General features: G+C 42.0%; 1 protein-coding gene across 2 annotated transcripts in view; it reads left to right on the top strand.

Moving 5' to 3' along the window:
* Nucleotides 1-18,902, top strand: part of ptch1 (patched 1) — a 54,878-nt gene that overhangs the window by 18,332 nt on the left and 17,644 nt on the right. For both annotated transcript variants that reach the window (XM_078250954.1, XM_078250953.1), the window contains exons 3-16: nucleotides 2,540-2,729; nucleotides 3,147-3,216; nucleotides 3,388-3,479; nucleotides 5,067-5,265; nucleotides 5,408-5,529; nucleotides 7,961-8,108; nucleotides 9,656-9,787; nucleotides 10,001-10,156; nucleotides 10,266-10,364; nucleotides 11,303-11,428; nucleotides 14,403-14,521; nucleotides 15,166-15,847; nucleotides 16,566-16,875; nucleotides 18,437-18,579. In XM_078250954.1, coding sequence (XP_078107080.1) covers nucleotides 2,540-2,729; nucleotides 3,147-3,216; nucleotides 3,388-3,479; nucleotides 5,067-5,265; nucleotides 5,408-5,529; nucleotides 7,961-8,108; nucleotides 9,656-9,787; nucleotides 10,001-10,156; nucleotides 10,266-10,364; nucleotides 11,303-11,428; nucleotides 14,403-14,521; nucleotides 15,166-15,847; nucleotides 16,566-16,875; nucleotides 18,437-18,579 — 2,588 coding nt within the window. The remainder of the gene's footprint in view (nucleotides 1-2,539; nucleotides 2,730-3,146; nucleotides 3,217-3,387; nucleotides 3,480-5,066; nucleotides 5,266-5,407; nucleotides 5,530-7,960; nucleotides 8,109-9,655; nucleotides 9,788-10,000; nucleotides 10,157-10,265; nucleotides 10,365-11,302; nucleotides 11,429-14,402; nucleotides 14,522-15,165; nucleotides 15,848-16,565; nucleotides 16,876-18,436; nucleotides 18,580-18,902) is intronic.

Genomic DNA, 18,902 nt, shown 5'->3' with positions numbered 1-18,902 from the left:
GGGCTAGCTTTGCCTTTGAGCGTTGAGTGTACCAGACAACTCGACTTGTTAGTGCACTGTCAGTGTGCGTAGGGTCTAAATGAGTTCCATGCGTGCTCTTCTGAAGGCTGGTGTAACATAGCCGTGTAGCTGGCCTAGCAGTGGAAAGCATGTCGCTTTGGTTAGCCTAGGCCTGCTATTAATGATGAGTATTATAAACATTCCTTCAGACAGGATCAGATGGGAATGCTGTTTGGGTCCAGAAAAAAAGAAATCAAATGTGTTTTCCTAATGCCCCAAGACATGGCCCCCTCCCTGCCTGTTCCATTGGTCTGACTGGGTGGTCCAGCTCAGCACAGGCATGCTTATGTTCAACTTTAATGCCATTACAATGGGCTGAAAATATTCAATCTATGCCTGCTGTTGCACGAATCTAGCGGAATTGTTAAATTGGATTACGGCATAATAAAATGTTACAGAGTTTTCACACAGTCAGCTCTCTCACTAAGCATTTGTGTGTGTGTGTGTGTGTGTGTGTGTGTGTGTGTGTGTGTGTGTGCGCAAGTGAAAAAAGATGATCTACAAATTGCCTGAGCTTTTACTAAACATTTGGTCACTGAAATCCTTTGCTCGTAAATCAGACACAGATACACGGAACTTAAGGATGCACATGCAGGCACACACACAAATCTCAGGCTGAATTGAGTATTAAAAAAGCACAAAAACATTTTTTATATAGCTTTAGAATTTGTGAAATCATTTGTTTAATCTTGCATTTGACTGAAAATCTGGGACTCTGCCCATTCTTTCATGACTGCAATTGCCTGCATTTGTTCGTGTGTGTGTTTGTGGGAGAGACTTTGCCAGATTTGCCTTGGCTGTACTGGGGTGTAGCAGGGCAGCTAAAGGGCTTGAAAGGCTGCTTTTGTAGCTCAATCTAGCTAAGAGCTCAGAGCGCACGCACAGGGCTTAGTCCCACCACGATACTGGGAGCAAAGCCTGGAAGAGAGCCTCTCTCTTTATCAGACACATACACACACATACTGTCACACACTGTAGTCAACGTGGTCTGGCACCGCTGACTTGTTAGCAAATTTGAGTAGAAACATTGAACTTTTTTTGTAAAATGTGGATTTGTTGGAGTGATGTTACTCCTCTGGATTCAAAGGAGTTAGGATGTTTGGCTTTGTAGTGATACACGCTCACTTTAAGCAAAGTGCTTTTGTTAAAGATACAAGTGTGATAAAGACCTGGCCAGCCTGAGATGTCTTTGCATTTGATTTGCACAAATATATGTGCAAATCAGATCATATATATATATATATATATATATATATTAGGGCTGTCAGCATTAACGCGTTAATCACGATGCGATTAAGGGCCGAGCATAATGCGTAAATTTTTTTTAATCGCATGCCGCCATTTATGAATTCATTTTCACTTTACTCAGTTTTGCGTCGTGCCTAACAGGCTACTATTTTGACCCTTTGCCACACTTTGCCATACTTCCTTGTAACACATCCTGCTGCTGCAGGCTGCAGGCATGATGGAGAAAGACAGCAGCAACACAATTCTGAATGGCGCTTTTTATTTTCCAACACTCTCGGACGGGTCGAAAGCCATAAGCACGTTGTGTAAAGCCGAATTAAAATATCACTGAAGAACGTCAAGCTTGAGCTACCACCTACGAGCTAAGCATAGTAGTACAGTTACTGTGACTCAGGTTGATGCTAGCAGGCTCAGGCAAAGCACTATTTTGGAGAGTGCTACTCGCCGACCTGTGGATGAAACCAAATCCCAAAAAATGACTACCGCTCTTGCAAAATGGGTGGCAACTAACTGCAGACCTGTCAGCATCGTAGAAGACTCGGGTCTTAAAGACTACGGTTGGCATGTTCTGACCCGTCTTATACATTGCCGTCGAGGGGGACAGTAGTTTCACGCATACACAGCCTGTACTACACGGAGAAAGCAGCTAAACTGGAACTGCTGCAAAGTGATGCAAGGTGATCACTGGACGTCAGTGAGTAATCAAAATTATTTAGGAGTTACTAAATCTATATTGACTCTAGATTCAAATGTGTGACTAGATTCACACATTTTTCTTTTGTTTACAGTAAATAAATAAATAAATAATAAACAAATACAAATCTTAAAATCAAGTTCATAAAGTCACTTTCTTTGCATTCATTTGATTCCCAATCAAGATACACTGGTAAGAATTGCTTTCCATTGTTAATATGTACTTATATACAGTTCTGAAATGCAAAATAATAGAATGCGATAAAATGCGAATAAAACATGCGATTAATCGCAATTCACTATAGAAATTCATCGATTAATTGCGATTAAAAAAAATTAATCATTTGACAGCTCTAATATATATATATATATAGCAGATGTGTGTGACCTTGGGTCTTGTTTTTCATCTCTCATCAGATAAACTAACCAACATAAATTAGCAAAGTAACAGTCTAATTGATCAAATACAAATGCATCTACATACAGTAAGAGTGTGTTAAATATGCATGTTTTAACACATTATCTCTCCTTTGTCCAGTTGGTGGGCGTGTGAACCAGGAACTGAAGTACACGCGGCAGAATATAGGTGAGGAGGCCATGTTTAACCCTCAGCTTATGATCCAGACGCCGCGGGAGGACGGCGCCAATGTTTTAACGGTGGATGCGCTCCTGCAGCACCTGGAGTCAGCTATCCGTGCTAGCAGAGTTCATGTTTACCTTTATAACAGGTAACTAATTATTCCATGTCTACCTGTGTTCCAGTTTTGCCTCTTACATCTTTAAGCATCATATTTTCCAGTTCTGGACAATTAAAGTTTATTTGCCCAAAATAATAAATCAAAACGTTGTCTCGAAGGGCAATTTAATGCCATAAAATAAAAATAGCCCTGAAACAAATATGTGCAGCTTTAAGTTACATTCGTAGTTTCTGGTGCATTAGATTGCTCTATATAATATTTTCTGATATTTTGTCCATGTATGCAGCATACCTGCATATCTGTATTCAGCTATGTTTTGGCTAGCAGTACCTCATAATGATGAAAGATTTATTATCATCTATTATCATTCTTTGATCAGTCTAGCCTAAGGGCCTCATGGTGTTATATGACCTCTCTATATGGAAACTCTTTTATTCTCCTTTTCAGACAATGGAAATTAGAAAACCTATGCTACAAATCAGGAGAACTAGTCACAGAAACCCATTTTATGGATCAGGTAAGATGCAAATGCTTTAGTATGGTTCACTTAGTTTTATTCTCTGGATCATATTGAAACATGCCTAGTACAATCTATATATTATTGTCTCTGATGCTTTTTCCTATAAACACTTCCTGTTGTCAATGTGTGTCAAACCTACTGTGTGTGGGCATGTCTTTGTTCAATTAGATCATAGAAAAGCTACATCCCTGCCTCATTATCACCCCTTTGGACTGTTTCTGGGAGGGAGCCAAGCTTCAGTCCGGAATGGTCTATCTCCCGTAAGTACACAAAACTCCTTTTTACTAGACATAATCTGTATTTTATGATGTGTCAGCACAATCAAAACATGCCAACACAGCATATCATTAGATTGACTGATCCCTTGCAAGCATACGGTCAAATGATCAAAAGCTATTTTTAAAGAATTCTAATTGGGCACACATAGGGCTTTCCTCACTGTGAGGCCAGTTGGCAAACTGATTAGAGAGAGAGAGAGAGAGAGAGAGAGAGATCTGGATCTCTAGATCTTATTTTTACCCCTTTAGTAGAAGCTGCCCTCCACAGCCCATCCAAACAGACACCACAGAGGAACGTGTGTGTGTGTGTGTGTTGTGTGTGTTTGTCGTCCCCTCTGAAGGCTCTATTGTAGTGGTTGCTGGCATGCGTATCGCTGGCGATAGTTTCTCTCAAGCCCTGGGCCTCACACCATTGTCTGCCCCTTCTGTTGCTAATGGCCTGCTGCTACAGTAATACTCAGCAGACCTTCTCTTCATGTGTGTGTGCATGCACATAGTGTGTGCCATTGCCATCAGTGCATATGTGTGTTTTGTGGACGTGTGAAAGTGTATCAGCTTAAGTCTATGTCATCAGAGTATGGGAATATTTGTGTTGCCTGTTGGTCTAAGATGGTCAATAAGGTTTTTACTATGTTCTGGTTGGAAGGCTAGGAATAATTACCGAAGCCTGGTTAAGCACATACAATGTAGTCTGAATGACCAAGAGAGAGATTCAGAGAAAGGGAGATAGGAATGTGTGAGGCATAGCGAGACAAGGACTGGTTTGGAGCAGGAATTCACCACTGTGCCATTGCATGATGGGAAATTAGTCTCCATTTATTGTTTTTTCTCACCTAGCAAGAAAGAGATTATTTTCTGCTCATAGACATGTGACATCTGTTTTGTGAGGTAAAAGTTGGAGGTAATTACACCCAAACATCTGACAAATGCGACCCAGCCTTGGACACGTTATGTCACTGTTACTGTCTCCCTTTAAATTCTTACATCAAGATAGATCGTCTAATAAAACAAGTGTCCAAGTGTCTAAAATCTAATCAGCCAAGGAATTGTACACCACATATACTGTATATAAAACTATTAAACATTTAATTAGCTTTGATTAGGATGTTCTTGCATCTACAGTACACTACTACTGTAGTGTGTTTGCTCCAGCATATTTTGACAATTTTGGCCATAATTTCCATTAGTTATAATATCTATTTATAACTAACTAACTAACTAACTAACTAACAAGAAACACTAATGTTCAATTTGACAGGTTGTAAACAAATCAAACGTAAGCCAGATTACCTTAACCACTTTATTTAGAGGTAAAACTAAAAGTGAGCAACTAAAATGGTAATAATCTATGGTTAGTTTGGTAGGTCAAAGTGGAACTAGGAGGTTGGTTTTCAGTTTGCTTTGGTTTTCTCTTTCAAATAAGTCTCATTACCAATAGAAAGGTTGGCCAAAAGTACAATTAAACAGTTCAGTAAAATAGATTTAGTTAGTGGCCAGAAACACAACAACTTAAAACATGGTTAAAGTCATGGTTAAACAGTATTCTTGTTTACATTTGTAACTTTGCAGAGGTAAAGACCCACTGCAGTGGACCAACTTTGACCCTAAGGAGTTCCTTGAGGACTTGCGACGGGCAAACTTTCCCGTGGAAGGCTTTGAGGACATGTTGGAAAAGGCAGATGTTGGACACGGCTACATAGATAGACCTTGTCTGAACCCTGCTGACCCTGACTGCCCCCTTACTGCGCCCAATAAGAACTCAACTAAGGTAGGCACACACATAGGCTCAAGCTTTGAGCTTGTAATATGTGTACATATACAACTTTCTTTGTGTTGGTAAAACATAAAGTCTTTGGTTTGAGACTAGCTGCTGACAGTTATTTTCTTGCCTGTTGCTTTTATTGCACCAGCAAATCGACGTGGCGCGGGCCCTGAGTGGCGGCTGCCATGGTCTGTCCAGGAAGTACATGCACTGGCAGGAGGAACTGATCGTAGGAGGGACCACCAAGAACGGCAGCGGACCCCTGCTCAGGTAACATACCCACACTTACACATACACACCCTCATAAACACTGCTGTGATCACTGCAGGGCTTATTCTGAGTGAGTGTGTGTGTGTTTTTTTTCTTCTTTTATGCTCTCCGAAACGGCGCATGCATGCATGCGTGTGCGTGGTGTGCTGTAAATCTTGCAGTCATTAGCAGATTCCAGTGAAATCTTAGAGCTCCAGCTGTTCCTGCTCAGCTCGGGCGCTCTGCTTGGACACTTCCCACTCATACACACGCACACACAGACGCACACACAGACGCACACACAGACGCACACACAGACGCACACACAGACACACACACACAGACACACACACACATACACATATACACACACACACACTCACACACACACATATACACACATACACACGCACACACACACACACACATACACACACACACATATACACACATACACACACACACACACACACACACACACACACACACACACACACACACACACACACACACACACACACACACACACACACACACACACACACACACACACACGCACATACACACACACACACACACACACACACACACACACACACACACACACACACACACACACACACACACACACACACACACACACACACACACACAGAGTGATCTATTACCTGGCTAGTTTATCCAAATATACAGTGATTTGGGGTACATGGACTTAATTCCAGCACAAGGACCATGACAAAGCTTAAAGATTATGTACTATACATATGGATATATAATACACACATTTTAAAGTGCAATAAGCTGTATGCCCTCCATAATTGTCAATTACTATTTTATACATGATGTTTATGTAAATATAAAACGTACACAGGAATTAAAAACATGCACATTTTTATCAATAAATAAGTAGCTTCCTTTAACAGGGGAAAGCTACACAAATTATCCACATTTTGTTAATGGACCACTTATTTTAATGTGAAATTGCAGTTTGGATGGTTCATACACGTGCATGTACACACAAAGGCAAACCCCCCCACACGCACATTCACACGCATACTGCCCCAGAGTACAGTGGGGTGCGTTGTTTGTTTTGTGGTTATGTTTTTTCCTGGCAAGATTGGGTCATTAGGGTGTGTTTGTGTTTGTGTGTGTGTGTGTGTGTGTGTGTGTGTGTGTGTGTGTGTGTGTGTGTGTGTGTGTGTGTGTGTGTGTGTGTGTGTGTGTGTGTGTGTGTGGTTTAGTTGCTCTTTCCAATGGGCTGTTACTGCTGGCACTCAATTTCTACACCTTGTTTACTAACTGCCACCATTACCCTGATTATCACCATATTACAGAGATCACATTCATAAAGAGAACGACTAGCTAATGCCTGCTTCTTTTGTTCATAAAATTTGACGATTTGAAATTATAGACTGAAGTTGAAATTTATCCCAAAGTCACTTTTTAATGACTAATATGTTTTATTTCTTTATAACCCTTCTAATATGTGCACCAAGACAGTGTTTTTCTCATTATACTGGATACCATGGCCCTCTTAAAATGTGTCAGAACATGATCAGGAAGATACCCTGGCACTTCCTTTGTCACTATCAAATCCAGTCTATACTTTTTCTGAAATACTAATCTTTTGTGCCATTCAACTTCTTTGTTTGGTTTGGAATAAAGACGAGATCAGATATGGACCTATTATCTAGTATTTCTGAGGCATCTTGGTTCAGCACTGCAGTCGTCCAAAAAGGGCACACTGGATGGAAAACAAGGTCACTGTATATTTCTTTAGAAGGCTTCCGTTGCCATGTCATATAACTGCAAGGAATATTAGCAGTGATGCTGGCTGCAGGAGTAGAGCTTTGAATCTTAGGGAAAGCAGGTTAGAGTAGGATAGTTTGTTTCGGACAAATAAATATGTTAGAACACATTTATTTTGTCTTTGTTAGTGTCTTTTTTAATGGGTAGTAGAACAATGAGAAATGTGATTGTTGTTGTTATGATGATGATAACAATGATAATGATGATTGTTCAGTATCAGATTAGTAAATAGGTAAATGCAAACTCCATATACTAGGTGAACTATATGCTGGCAAGTGGTCACCCAATCTGCAAATACTGTATTTTGGGTTCAAAGCTTGCCTAAGATACAGTATTTGCACTTCTTGTCTATGGACTAAGTTTTAAAACCCCTAAGCTTTTAATGCTAGTCAATGGTGGGAATCAAACAAAATACTGATTGGTGTGTCTTGTACATTTCAAAATCCAAGTTTCAACCCTTGATGTTATTTGCACAATCCAGAAAGCCAGCTCCTCACCATGCTGATCTTCTTGTATAAATAAATTATGTTGTCAGTGAATGCTTGCACCTCATTGACCTCCATCTTTTTGTTCTCCCTCTTTTATCCTTTCCATCTCTTCCTCCCTCTCACTCTGCCACCCTCCCTTCTTCCCTCCTTTCCAGTGCCCAGGCCTTACAGACCATGTTCCAGCTGATGACTCCCAAGCAGATGTTTGAGCACTTTCGAGGCTACGAGGAGGTTTCCCACATCAACTGGAATGAAGAAAAGGCTGCAGCTATACTGGAAGCCTGGCAGAGGAGATATTCTGAGGTAAGGGCCAGAGAGAGAGAGAGAGAGAGAGAGAGAGAGAGAGAGAGAGAGAGCTTAAATCCTCTACAACCACATTGTAAATCACCGACCGGATACAGGTGAACATGGAAAGGCCCCATCCAAAGCCCATGCCCCTGATAGACACTAGAACCACTGTTGGTGTGTGGTAAAGGGCTAAAGCTTTCCTTTCACTGCTCAGTAGAGAGGATAGAGCAATAGAGCAACAGGGTGAGCATGTCTGGAATACATTAAGGGAGTGCTGGATATCTCTTTCTCTCCCGCGCTCTTGCTCTCTCTCTTTAACTCACGTACAAACACACATGCAAACACACTCAAACGTTCACACACAATTGCTTTCCCAGCTGTGGCCCCATTGGTGGCTCATGTGTGACATCATCTGGTCTTTGTTTTGGGGGCCCCAACCTCTGTTCGACATGGTGTGACCTTGGTGTGTGTGTGTGTGTGTGTGTGTGTGTGTGTGTGTGTGTGTGTGTGTGTGTGTGTGTGTGTGTGTGTGTGTGTGTGTGTGTGTACCATTCATCTTTGGGCCCAGAGATCACTAATATATAAAAAAAGAGCTGTGATTGTTTATTCGAATAGTGTTTTTATCAATGGCAATCATAAAAAAAAGTTGCCAAATAGCCCTAGTGTGTGTGTGTGTGTGTGTGTGTGTGTGTTTGTGGTGTGTATTATGCATGATTTGGCGTGTCTGCAAGAATAGTATGTGCATGCATGTCTGTATTTGCCTGACACATGTGCGAGTTCACACGTGGGTGTGAGTGTGTGTGTGTGATCTAGTGCGTGTTTCCTAATGTGTGTCAGCCAGCATTGCTCCCCACTGAGCAGTAACTGCAGTTCAATGTTGAAGCCATCTGTCTACCCTGAGATAGTGAGAGGATGGGTCATGGTACTGTCTGCAGATTCTTCCAAATACCTCCTACTACAGAGGCAGAGCTCGCTATTCAGGGCTGCAATTGTTTGTTCATTTGTTTTTCAAAGACACACAGAGTGAGCTTTACTTCTTCTATACATTGAGACATACTGTATATTACATGTTTTATCAAACAGGCTCGAGAACAGATTGGAAGCGCAGTTTGGCTGTCATCTAAGGGGCAGCTTTTATTGAATCAGTCAAATGCATTCAGCAATAAGCATTTAAGTTATATTAAGAATGGGTTAATTGCTACTGGAACTCAGGCAGTTTGCAAGGGTCAGTTTTGCGTGGAAAATTGGTGCAAATGTACGCTGGTATATTAAGGTAGGAATGTGGTGGAAAAAAGAAAATTTAATTGGCCTTTATTCTGGAGAGACTTACACTGATTAAGTTCCTCTTAAACCTCTTAGAAGGAACAAGAGAGCAGTAGCTCATTATAAATTAACACAATATTTGAACATTTAAAATAGGTAGTTATGACTAACTGGACAGCTGCTGCACTGTGGGAGAGTAAATGCTCCTGCGGAATTTACAATTTTTATGGGAAATTCTTTAATGTTGCCTTTTCTCTCTATCTATCTGTCTTTGTTTGCCTCTCTCTCTCTCTCTGTAGGCGGTGCTGCAGAGTGTGGCAGCAAATTCGTCTCAGAAGGTCTTGTCTTTTACCACCACCACTCTAGAAGATATTCTCAAGTCTTTCTCGGACATCAGTGTCATCCGTGTGGCCAGTGGATACCTGCTGATGGTGAGAGCAGAGCCAGAAAAAAGACTAAATACATTTTTTTGAGAGTTTTTATTTGGGAAATGCATTTTGTAAACTGCTTTATGCTACCAAAATCTATGCTTGGATTGAAGGAGACACAAGTAAATAGAGGGGGGAAGATATTGTATTTAATGTTTGACTTACACACACACAACAGGTTAATTGATAAATGGATTGTTTGCTGTTTGTGCCCAGCTGGCCTATGCGTGTCTGACAATGCTGCGGTGGGACTGTGCCAAGTCTCAGGGGGCTGTAGGGCTGGCAGGTGTCCTGCTGGTGACACTGTCTGTGGCAGCTGGCCTGGGCCTCTGCTCTCTCCTGGGCATCTCCTTCAATGCTGCCACCACACAGGTAACGCACACACATGCCACTGGCGCGTATTGATATGTTGAAATGATTAAAACAATGAGATAAAATGTTTATCATTGTCATCCTTCGACTACTTGGCTGCTCCGCACAGGTGCTACCCTTCTTAGCTCTGGGTGTTGGAGTGGATGACGTTTTCCTCCTTGCTCATGCCTTCAGTGAGACTGGACAGAACAAGAGGATCCCATTCGAGGTGAGGAAAACATCCACAATGTTCCTTACTCCTCTGTTGACTTATCTCATCCATAGAGGAATGTGTGAAAGCCTGTCTGTGCCTGTGATGTAGCATCTGACAACTATGTGCCACACACTCAGCCCGCTTATCTAAGCAATGCTCCATATTAAATCTGTTCCTTTTTAAAAACAGAACGGTGACTGTTGCGATCTATATTAGATAGAGACCCAAAATATTCACTACGAGCAGATTAAGGCACGTACAGAATTAAACATACCAAAAGAAAAAACCGGCAGAAACCAAAGTTTACAAACGTGTGTTTTTGTGGAGCGGGATAACTTTTCATCTCCAGAGGGGGGGAAAACATAGGCATGTATTTGCTTGTTTTTGTTTTCCCCTCCTTCCCTCCCCTTCTAGCCCTTGTCGCTATGCTTCCCTCATCCCCCAACTTCCTTTTGTGGCTGAGTTGAAAACTAAACAGAGCTGAACCTGATCTCTCCTGTCTGAAAAACACACACACAGATGCACACAAAGACGCACACACCTGCAAACACTCCCTGTGTGGTCCTGCACGTCCTCAAATCTTCACACAATTGCCGCCAAACCTTCCGAGGGTCTGGCATGCTTATCATTAAATGGTAAAAAAACTAAAAGTAAAAAAAAAAAAGAAGTAAATCAGCAGTCATGATTACAATAACAATGTATTTGTTTAGAGGGTCAGCATGTTCTGTATTTCTACTTTTACCTTTATTGTTCAAACAGAAGTAGACAGGCCCAGGTGGATTATTTAAGAGTGCTTCAGGGCTGAAATGTTGCAATCACTGTCAGTCATATCAGTATTACGATAATTGTACATAATCTCAAGTATTATACATTTGCCTTTGGCTACATTCTGATCAAAAGAGTTGAGTTGCATTGCTTTTTCTTTCATCTACCTCTCTCTCTGTCTCTATCAGGACCGTACGGGGGAGTGTCTGAAGAGGACAGGGGCCAGCGTGGCTCTCACCTCCATCAGTAACGTCACAGCATTCTTCATGGCAGCCCTCATCCCCATCCCGGCACTCAGAGCCTTTTCTCTACAGGTGTGTGTGTGTGTGTGTGTGTGTGTGTGTGTGTGTGTGTGTGTGTGTGTGTGTGTGAGTTCAGTTGTGTGGGGCCCCTCTCTTACTAATAGTCCTGTTCCAGTCCTTATTTCTCCAGACAGTTGTTTTATTGATTTCTTTCATCAAACTGTGTGTGTGGAGGACGACGACGAGAATGTGTTTTGTTAAATCCATCCAACCCTCTCCCTCCGTCTTTGAGGCTGTTTAGTGGTGGGCCCGGTGTCTGTCCAGATTGTTGCTGAGGTCCATGTAACTGAATCCCTCTGCGTGTGTGTGTGTGTGTCCGTCCATATCCTCACGCTCATGTACATGTGTGAGTGTAGTAGTTGTAGTATCTGTGTGGGAGGTTTGAAAAGCAATAGTCTCGCTGTGTGTGTGTGTGTGTGTGTGTGTGTGTTTAAAGGTGTGGGGGGGAATCCAGAGGGGAGCTGACTTCTCCAACATCTGTCAGTAATTATAGACGTCACCAGAACAGTAAAAACTGGGACAGAAAGAGACATCCTTCAGTCTGACAAAATCCCTCTAATAATCACTGAATTGTTAATTCATACAAACGCTCACTCAATCACAGCAATACACACTGTAAGGAGAAGACAATATGAGCTTAAACTTTTGACGGCGCCTGTATGAAGAGTCTTTACAGCAGTATATGAAATAGAAGGATAGAGCAAGAAAAAAACTATATAAACTATAAAATATAAGCAAGTAAGGGTTGCACAAAAGACATTTGACAGACATATTAGCTTGGTGATTGGGTCAATGTTGGACTTATAGTATTGGGCCATCACCAACAGGGTTTCTCACTAAATTTATCATAGCTTTTGTGAAATACTAAAGACTTTTCTTAAACCGTGTTAAGCCTTTTTTTTCACATTAGATTTTTTCTGTCTCCTCAGCCTATGTTATGTATGTTAAGTAGGTGTAAAGTAGGTACACTTGTTTGGGGGCAGCTGTAGCCTTACGAAAAAGAATCGGCGCCAGTGTGACCGAAGTTAAATAGGATTTGTCCCTTCCTAATTACCAGACTGCAGAGAAGTATGAAGCAACACCTAAACATATCATGTAAATTAGTCCTAGTTTAGAGGCTTTCTTTGTTAATTACCTTCTGGGGAAAACATTAAAAGCTTGCGAAGTTTTTCAGATTCCAGCAAATTCAAACTTCATTTAACATATTAGTTGAACAAACATACACAATACAATGTATGCAATTATTTTACAGTTATATAAAATTGTACTGTAAGTACTGTATACACTACCCCCTGTTCTTCTTACTCACACAAATACACACACACACACACACACACACACACACACACACACAGGGCTGCAAGATGTCACCACAGTGAGTACAATATTAACATGTGTGGATAGATGGCTTTAGTACAGCGAGTCTGTCAAACATGATCCATTTACCCCATGGGTCTAATCCATGCAGCCTTGTTTTATGCACACAAATAAGCACACTTGGAGACAGGCACACACACACATGCATAACACACGCACATAGCATGCATACTTTACACTTCTGGTTTTGTGACTGGTGGAGGGCAGACTTGCAGTGAGGCAGACAATCATACTGATACTCATCTTTATTATGGAACACATACACACACACACAAATCACAACCGCAATCAGTGGTACTCATCTCTCAGCCTCGTAAAGATGTGTGTTAGTATGTGCACGTGTGTCTCTTTATCAGCATTAAGCACTTCCTGTGGTCAACACCTCCATTTATCTCTTTCTCTCTTTCCTCCTCTTTATGTCAGACACACATAGGAACACACACAATCATGCGCCGATGATTAATCTCTCTCAGCTAGCAGTCACTATGTGTGCATGTGATTGTGAGTGGAGTCACACTGTATCTGTCTGGATGTTAGTGGACCAACTGAGAAGTCTGTGTTCTACTCTACTTACAGATGCTTCGTCTCTCTTGTTCTCTCACATTATTTCTCTCTCTTGTTGACTGAGTTGTGAGCTGAGGAATGAGGGAGGGGAGTGTGTGTGTGTGTGTGTGTGTGTGTGTGTGTGTGTGTGTGTGTGCACGCATGTGCGTGTGTGTGTGTGTGTGTGTGTGTGTGTCTGTGTGTGTGTGTGTGTCTGTGTGGTTAGTGTTAAGGTGTGGTTTAAGTAGGAGGCTGTGCAGTTTTTTTAAGCTGGCAGTAGATACGTGTGTGTATGTGCATTTTTTGTGTGAGTGTGTAAGGGGTGTGTGTTGTCTGTACAGCCGCAGCGCCTGCTCATCACCTCAGGCCCCACAGGCCTCTGGCTCCTTGGGTGGTCTGGCACACACACAGGATGTGTGTGTGTGTGTGTGTGTGTGTGTGTGTGTGTGTGTGGTGATCTGGCAACTACGCAAGATCCAGATTGTACTCTGGGCAGGGCCCCAACCTAACCCCAACCCCCACCCTCTGCTCCAGTGCACCACCTTCAAATACTTAACCACAACACTGCACTGGCTTCTATTACACATGCACACACACATATACACAAGCCTAGCTTTTTTCTGCACACTCAGTGTTTTTGTCTTGAAAGGAATTGAAAATGTGTTGAAAGACAATTTTTTGCCTTGACGGCAGCTTATTCAGATTGTGTTATTTCAAGGTATATTTAAAGCTTCCCAGTGTTTGTGTTAAGAGACAATCCTTCTTTGAGGCCGGAGACAACATCTTCACAATCATTCTGCAATTTGGAACTTGTGCATGAATGGAGATGCAGGGATATTTAATAGGAAATAAGTTTTATTACACTCAATTACATTTTTACCTTAGGGCTTTTCGTTGGATGTTAATCTTATGAATCCACGTTTTTGAAACCCCAGTTGTTTTAGACTTTGTGTCGACTGTGTGTACTCTGTCTCCACCATCACTTCTCAACTCAAAATAAATAAATCAAAGAGATAAAATCAACTTTTCCCATAAAATAACATCATGTTTTCTGTGTTTCTTACAGGCTGCAGTGGTGGTGGTGTTTAACTTTGCCATGGTGTTGCTCATCTTCCCCGCCATTCTCAGCATGGACCTCTACCGACGAGAAGACAGACGTTTTGACATTTTCTGCTGCTTCTACAGGTGTGTGTGCACACACACATACATACATACATACAGTTATTTCATTTCTGATGAAGGTTATTGCTCTCCTGTTCATTAATTTTTCCTTTTATGTTTTCCTCTGATCTCTGATCTGACGATGAATAACTTTAACACAGTTATCTCTGAGATAGCTTCACCTTAATCCCCCTTAGTCACAACCTAATTACTGCTTAAGTTGTCTGTTTCTGTCTGGGTGCTGATTGACTGTCTGTTTATCTGTCACAGTCTTTATTAAACTTAACCAGTCTGGACATGCTTGTTGGCCCAGCGATCATACAGATGTGCACACAGACTATTAAATTCCCTCATTGGGTCTCAGCTCTATATTTCATGCTGTTAGCAAAGAGAAAGATAAGATTCATAATAACAATAATAACATGGGCTGATAAAAGGTTTTTAACAGATTTAATGCAGTTAATCTTATACAATGTATACATTTTTCTGCAGAGACTTTTCTAGAATACCATAACCTTTAAAGTTTCAATGATAGAAACCTTTTTACAAAATCTGATCTGATATAAAAAAAAATATGATGTCAAAAGCTCCCCTGTTTGGTCCCTCCATATATTTTCTTTCCCAGCAGTCCATAGTCAGACATGTCTTCACTGTCTTTATGTCTTCAGTCCGTGTGCCAATCGTGTGATCCAGATCGAGCCTCATGCGTACCTGGATGGGTCGGACGGAAGTCGCTACAGCCCTCCACCATCCTATCGTACCCCTCCACCCTCATACCACACGCCTCCCCCGAGCTACAGCAGCCCCCCTCCTTCCTACAGCAGCCATGGCTTTGCCCAACAGACCCAAATCACCATGCAATCCACGGTGCAGCTCAGGACAGAGTACGACCCCCGGACTCAGGCCTTCTACACCACGGCTGAGCCCAGATCTCAGATCTCTGTGCAGCCCATGAACCCAGCTCCAACTAGGAGCAACCCTAACAACGACTATTACAGCAGCAACGCAAGCGGTAGCGGGAGCAGCAGCAGCAATCATGGCAATCTCAACAACAACAACAGCGGGAGCCGAAGCAATGGGGGATCTCGAGGTTCTGCCACCTTCTCCCATCATCATCCTGCACCTCCTCCTGCTGCCCCAACTTCAAGTGCTAGCTCAGTTCCTCAGTGTGATGCAGCCTCATCGACTGGCCAGGGCCAGGAGAACAACAGCTCCACACGGGACCTGTTGTCCCAGTACGGAGAAAGCTCACTGGGCCTTCGCTGCCTCGAGCCTCCCTGCTCCCGCTGGACCCTGTCCTCTTTTGCTGAGAGGCACTATGCTCCGTTCCTTCTGCTGCCCACTACCAAGGTGAGTTTAGTTTCTTTGTGCATTTCTGTAAAAAAGAGATGTAGAGAAAGGGAGGTAAAAGCTTCTGTGTGAGGTAAGACTGGGATTGTGCTGACTCATAGTGGTGATAATTTGAAAGAGAGGGTTAGTCACTAGAGCAAATAGCAGGAGGAAATCTGGGGTGGAGTTTGTGGTCATGTCCTAAAAGCCTTCCAGAACTGAAATCATCCAGTACCCTGTACTTGACATTATTAAAAAATCTTGGTCTTTTCATCACACTGTCAGATGTTTTTCCATATTGCCAATTTGCACTCCTCTGATGCCTTAATCCAACAGTCCCCTTATTGCTGAATGACCTGAGAAAAAACCTGGTTGATCACAACCTGCGTCTTATTTTTTCTTCAAAATAAATGTGGCTAACCTTGGATTTTATTTTAAATCTGTACAATAGTCTGACTGCTTGTGTTTCTTGTCTAAGCTTTTTTTTTTTTAAGCAGTGTTACTGTTGTAGTTCATTTAAAGTAAGTGCCTTGCTTGGTGCTATTTTAAATGTAGACTTTTGGAATATGTTGCTAACATACACCTTAGATTGTGTACTTTATCCACATTTTTGCTCCGCACTCATTCAGAATATGCAACATGGTTTAGGGAGCAATTAGGTCAAGCGGAAGCTGCCCTGCCATTGCTCTGTGCAGTGAATTGACCGATAAAGCTTCCATCTTTGTCCTTCTGTTTCCAGGTGGTTGTGATTGTGCTGTTCCTCTGCCTGCTGGGAGTCAGTCTGTATGGGACCACCCAGGTGAGGGATGGCCTGGAGTTGACAGACATCGTGCCTAGAGACACCAGCGAGTACGACTTCATCGGTGCCCAGTTCAAGTTCTTCTCCTTCTACAACATGTATGTGGTGACGCAGCGGGCTGATTACGCCCAGAAACAGCCTCTGCTGCACCAACTCCACCAGAGGTTCCACACTGTTCGCTACGTGCTGAAGGAGGACAACGGACAGCTGCCCCGCATGTGGCTTAACTACTTCAGGGACTGGCTGCAAGGTAAATTTAAGCTTGATATATACAGTAAAGAAAATGTCACGATTCGATTCAATATCGATTTTTAGGCTCTAAATTCGATTCAAAATCGATTTCCGATTCAAAAACGATTCTCGGTTAAAAAAATTATTCACAGTATGTAAATGTAGTTACTTTTCCCATGTGATTGCAGTAGACATACAATTTAAAAAAAATGTTGCACACCCCTAGTAATTCCCATCCCAATCAGACCAAAAGTGGATTGGGTCACACCAAGGAAAAAACTTGTTTTAGGTCCGATGTAGCAGTATGATTCATACTCCGTGTTAGATCACTTACATTTTACCCTAATACTGATGTTCCAGATTATTTTGTTATTAATGCTTCATTTAACATCACTATTCAAGATACTTTAGGCATGGGAATAATTTACTTTCTCACGAAACCGTTTTGAGATCATAATTTTCTTCTGTGTTTTGACATGAATCTGCAAGAAACAAGATGTTGGGCATTGAGTTCAGATGTAGGTGGGATTGCAAAATGGACACTGACAGTAGCCTGATTAAAATCACTCGTGTCATCCATTAGTGGCGTTGATAGAGGAGAACGAAGTGGTAGGTCATATTTTTATACTTGGCCTCAGGCAACATATACAATGTTAGAACCTTTGGCAGTAAGGAAAGTTGCAAATGATGATGCCAGCGCAAACTGACAGTGAAATACACTCATCCAACTCATATTAGTGCTGCTCCTGCTAGTTTTGTAATTTTTCATTAAAATCTATTACTCGAATATCTGAAATATTTGGCATATATAACAAGCACCTGAAACCACATCTTAAGTTTTATGGGGCCTTGAATTAATTTTGTATGATGGCAGGATTCACTTTTGGATGGGTTGCTGGTTGTATACCCAGCACTGATAGCTCCCAAGAATTGTAAAGTGCCACTGAACCAGTATATTATCTTTCATATATCAACCCAAATCTGGAAATGGGTCATTTTCAGTGAGGAAGCACACTCACTGACTTGCCCGTAACGATAAAACACATTGTCTGAGACTGTGTGTGAGCCGGCTAGAAACCACACAGGGAGTGTGTGGGTGAGAGAGAGAGAGAACTGTGTCTGATATTGCTCTCTGCAATGGTGGGACAAATTGGAGCCAGACAGGCCAAAACGAGACCCAAAACAACATGTCCCACAGACAGACCACAGCATGGGCCTTGGGGGGAGAGCCGAGAGGAGGGGAGTGATACACATATGGATTAGAGAGTAATACAGAAAAGGAGACATATGTTACTGATATAGTCTCTAATGATGGCTTTGAATCAAAAGCAGAAGATTGTAGGCTTTTGAAGTCTTCTTTGGTGGTTGAGAATGGAACCGAGTTATCATATTAAATCAATCAGGCTTATTAGGTTGCAGTGTTGTGTTATATTGTCTTGTACCGTGCTGGGTTATGTGTTGTGTTTTCTTTTGAACTCTGCTTTGTGATTGTGTTGCAGAGGAAGAATGAAGATAACAGGACATGTAACCTTTTCAAACATCCACATCTAACCAATTTGTCTTGTTGTGGTTACCTGCAGGTCTCCAGCAGGCTTTTGACAAGGATTGGGAGGCCGGCCGCATCACCCTCAACAGCTACAGGAATGGCTCTGATGATGGCGTCCTGGCATACAAGCTTTTGGTGCAGACGGGACGCAGGGACAAGCCCATCAACTTCAACCTGGTATGTTCAGGATTTAAGAACATTTTAGTTATTCCCCACAATTAAAAGTGATTCAAAGCTAAGATATGAGGAATTGTACACACACACACAACTGTATTACATGGACGGCGATCTGAGGATAGACTTGAGAGAGATACTGACACCAGTGTCAAAGCTGTACATGTATATCTATGTGTTCACTGTGTTGTGTCATGTGTTTGGAGGGTTGGAAGAGCCACACCCGGCTTAAAAACTGTGTCTCTCTATCCGTCTTTACCTCTTTTTCCCTGTGTCTGTCTCCATCTTCTCTCTGTGATGACTTTTTTTTAAAGCTCTCACTGGGG

This window comes from Sander vitreus, chromosome 5, assembly GCF_031162955.1.
Source record: "Sander vitreus isolate 19-12246 chromosome 5, sanVit1, whole genome shotgun sequence".
Taxonomy (NCBI): Eukaryota; Metazoa; Chordata; class Actinopteri; order Perciformes; family Percidae; genus Sander; species Sander vitreus.
This window is presented reverse-complemented; position numbering and strand designations above follow the sequence as displayed.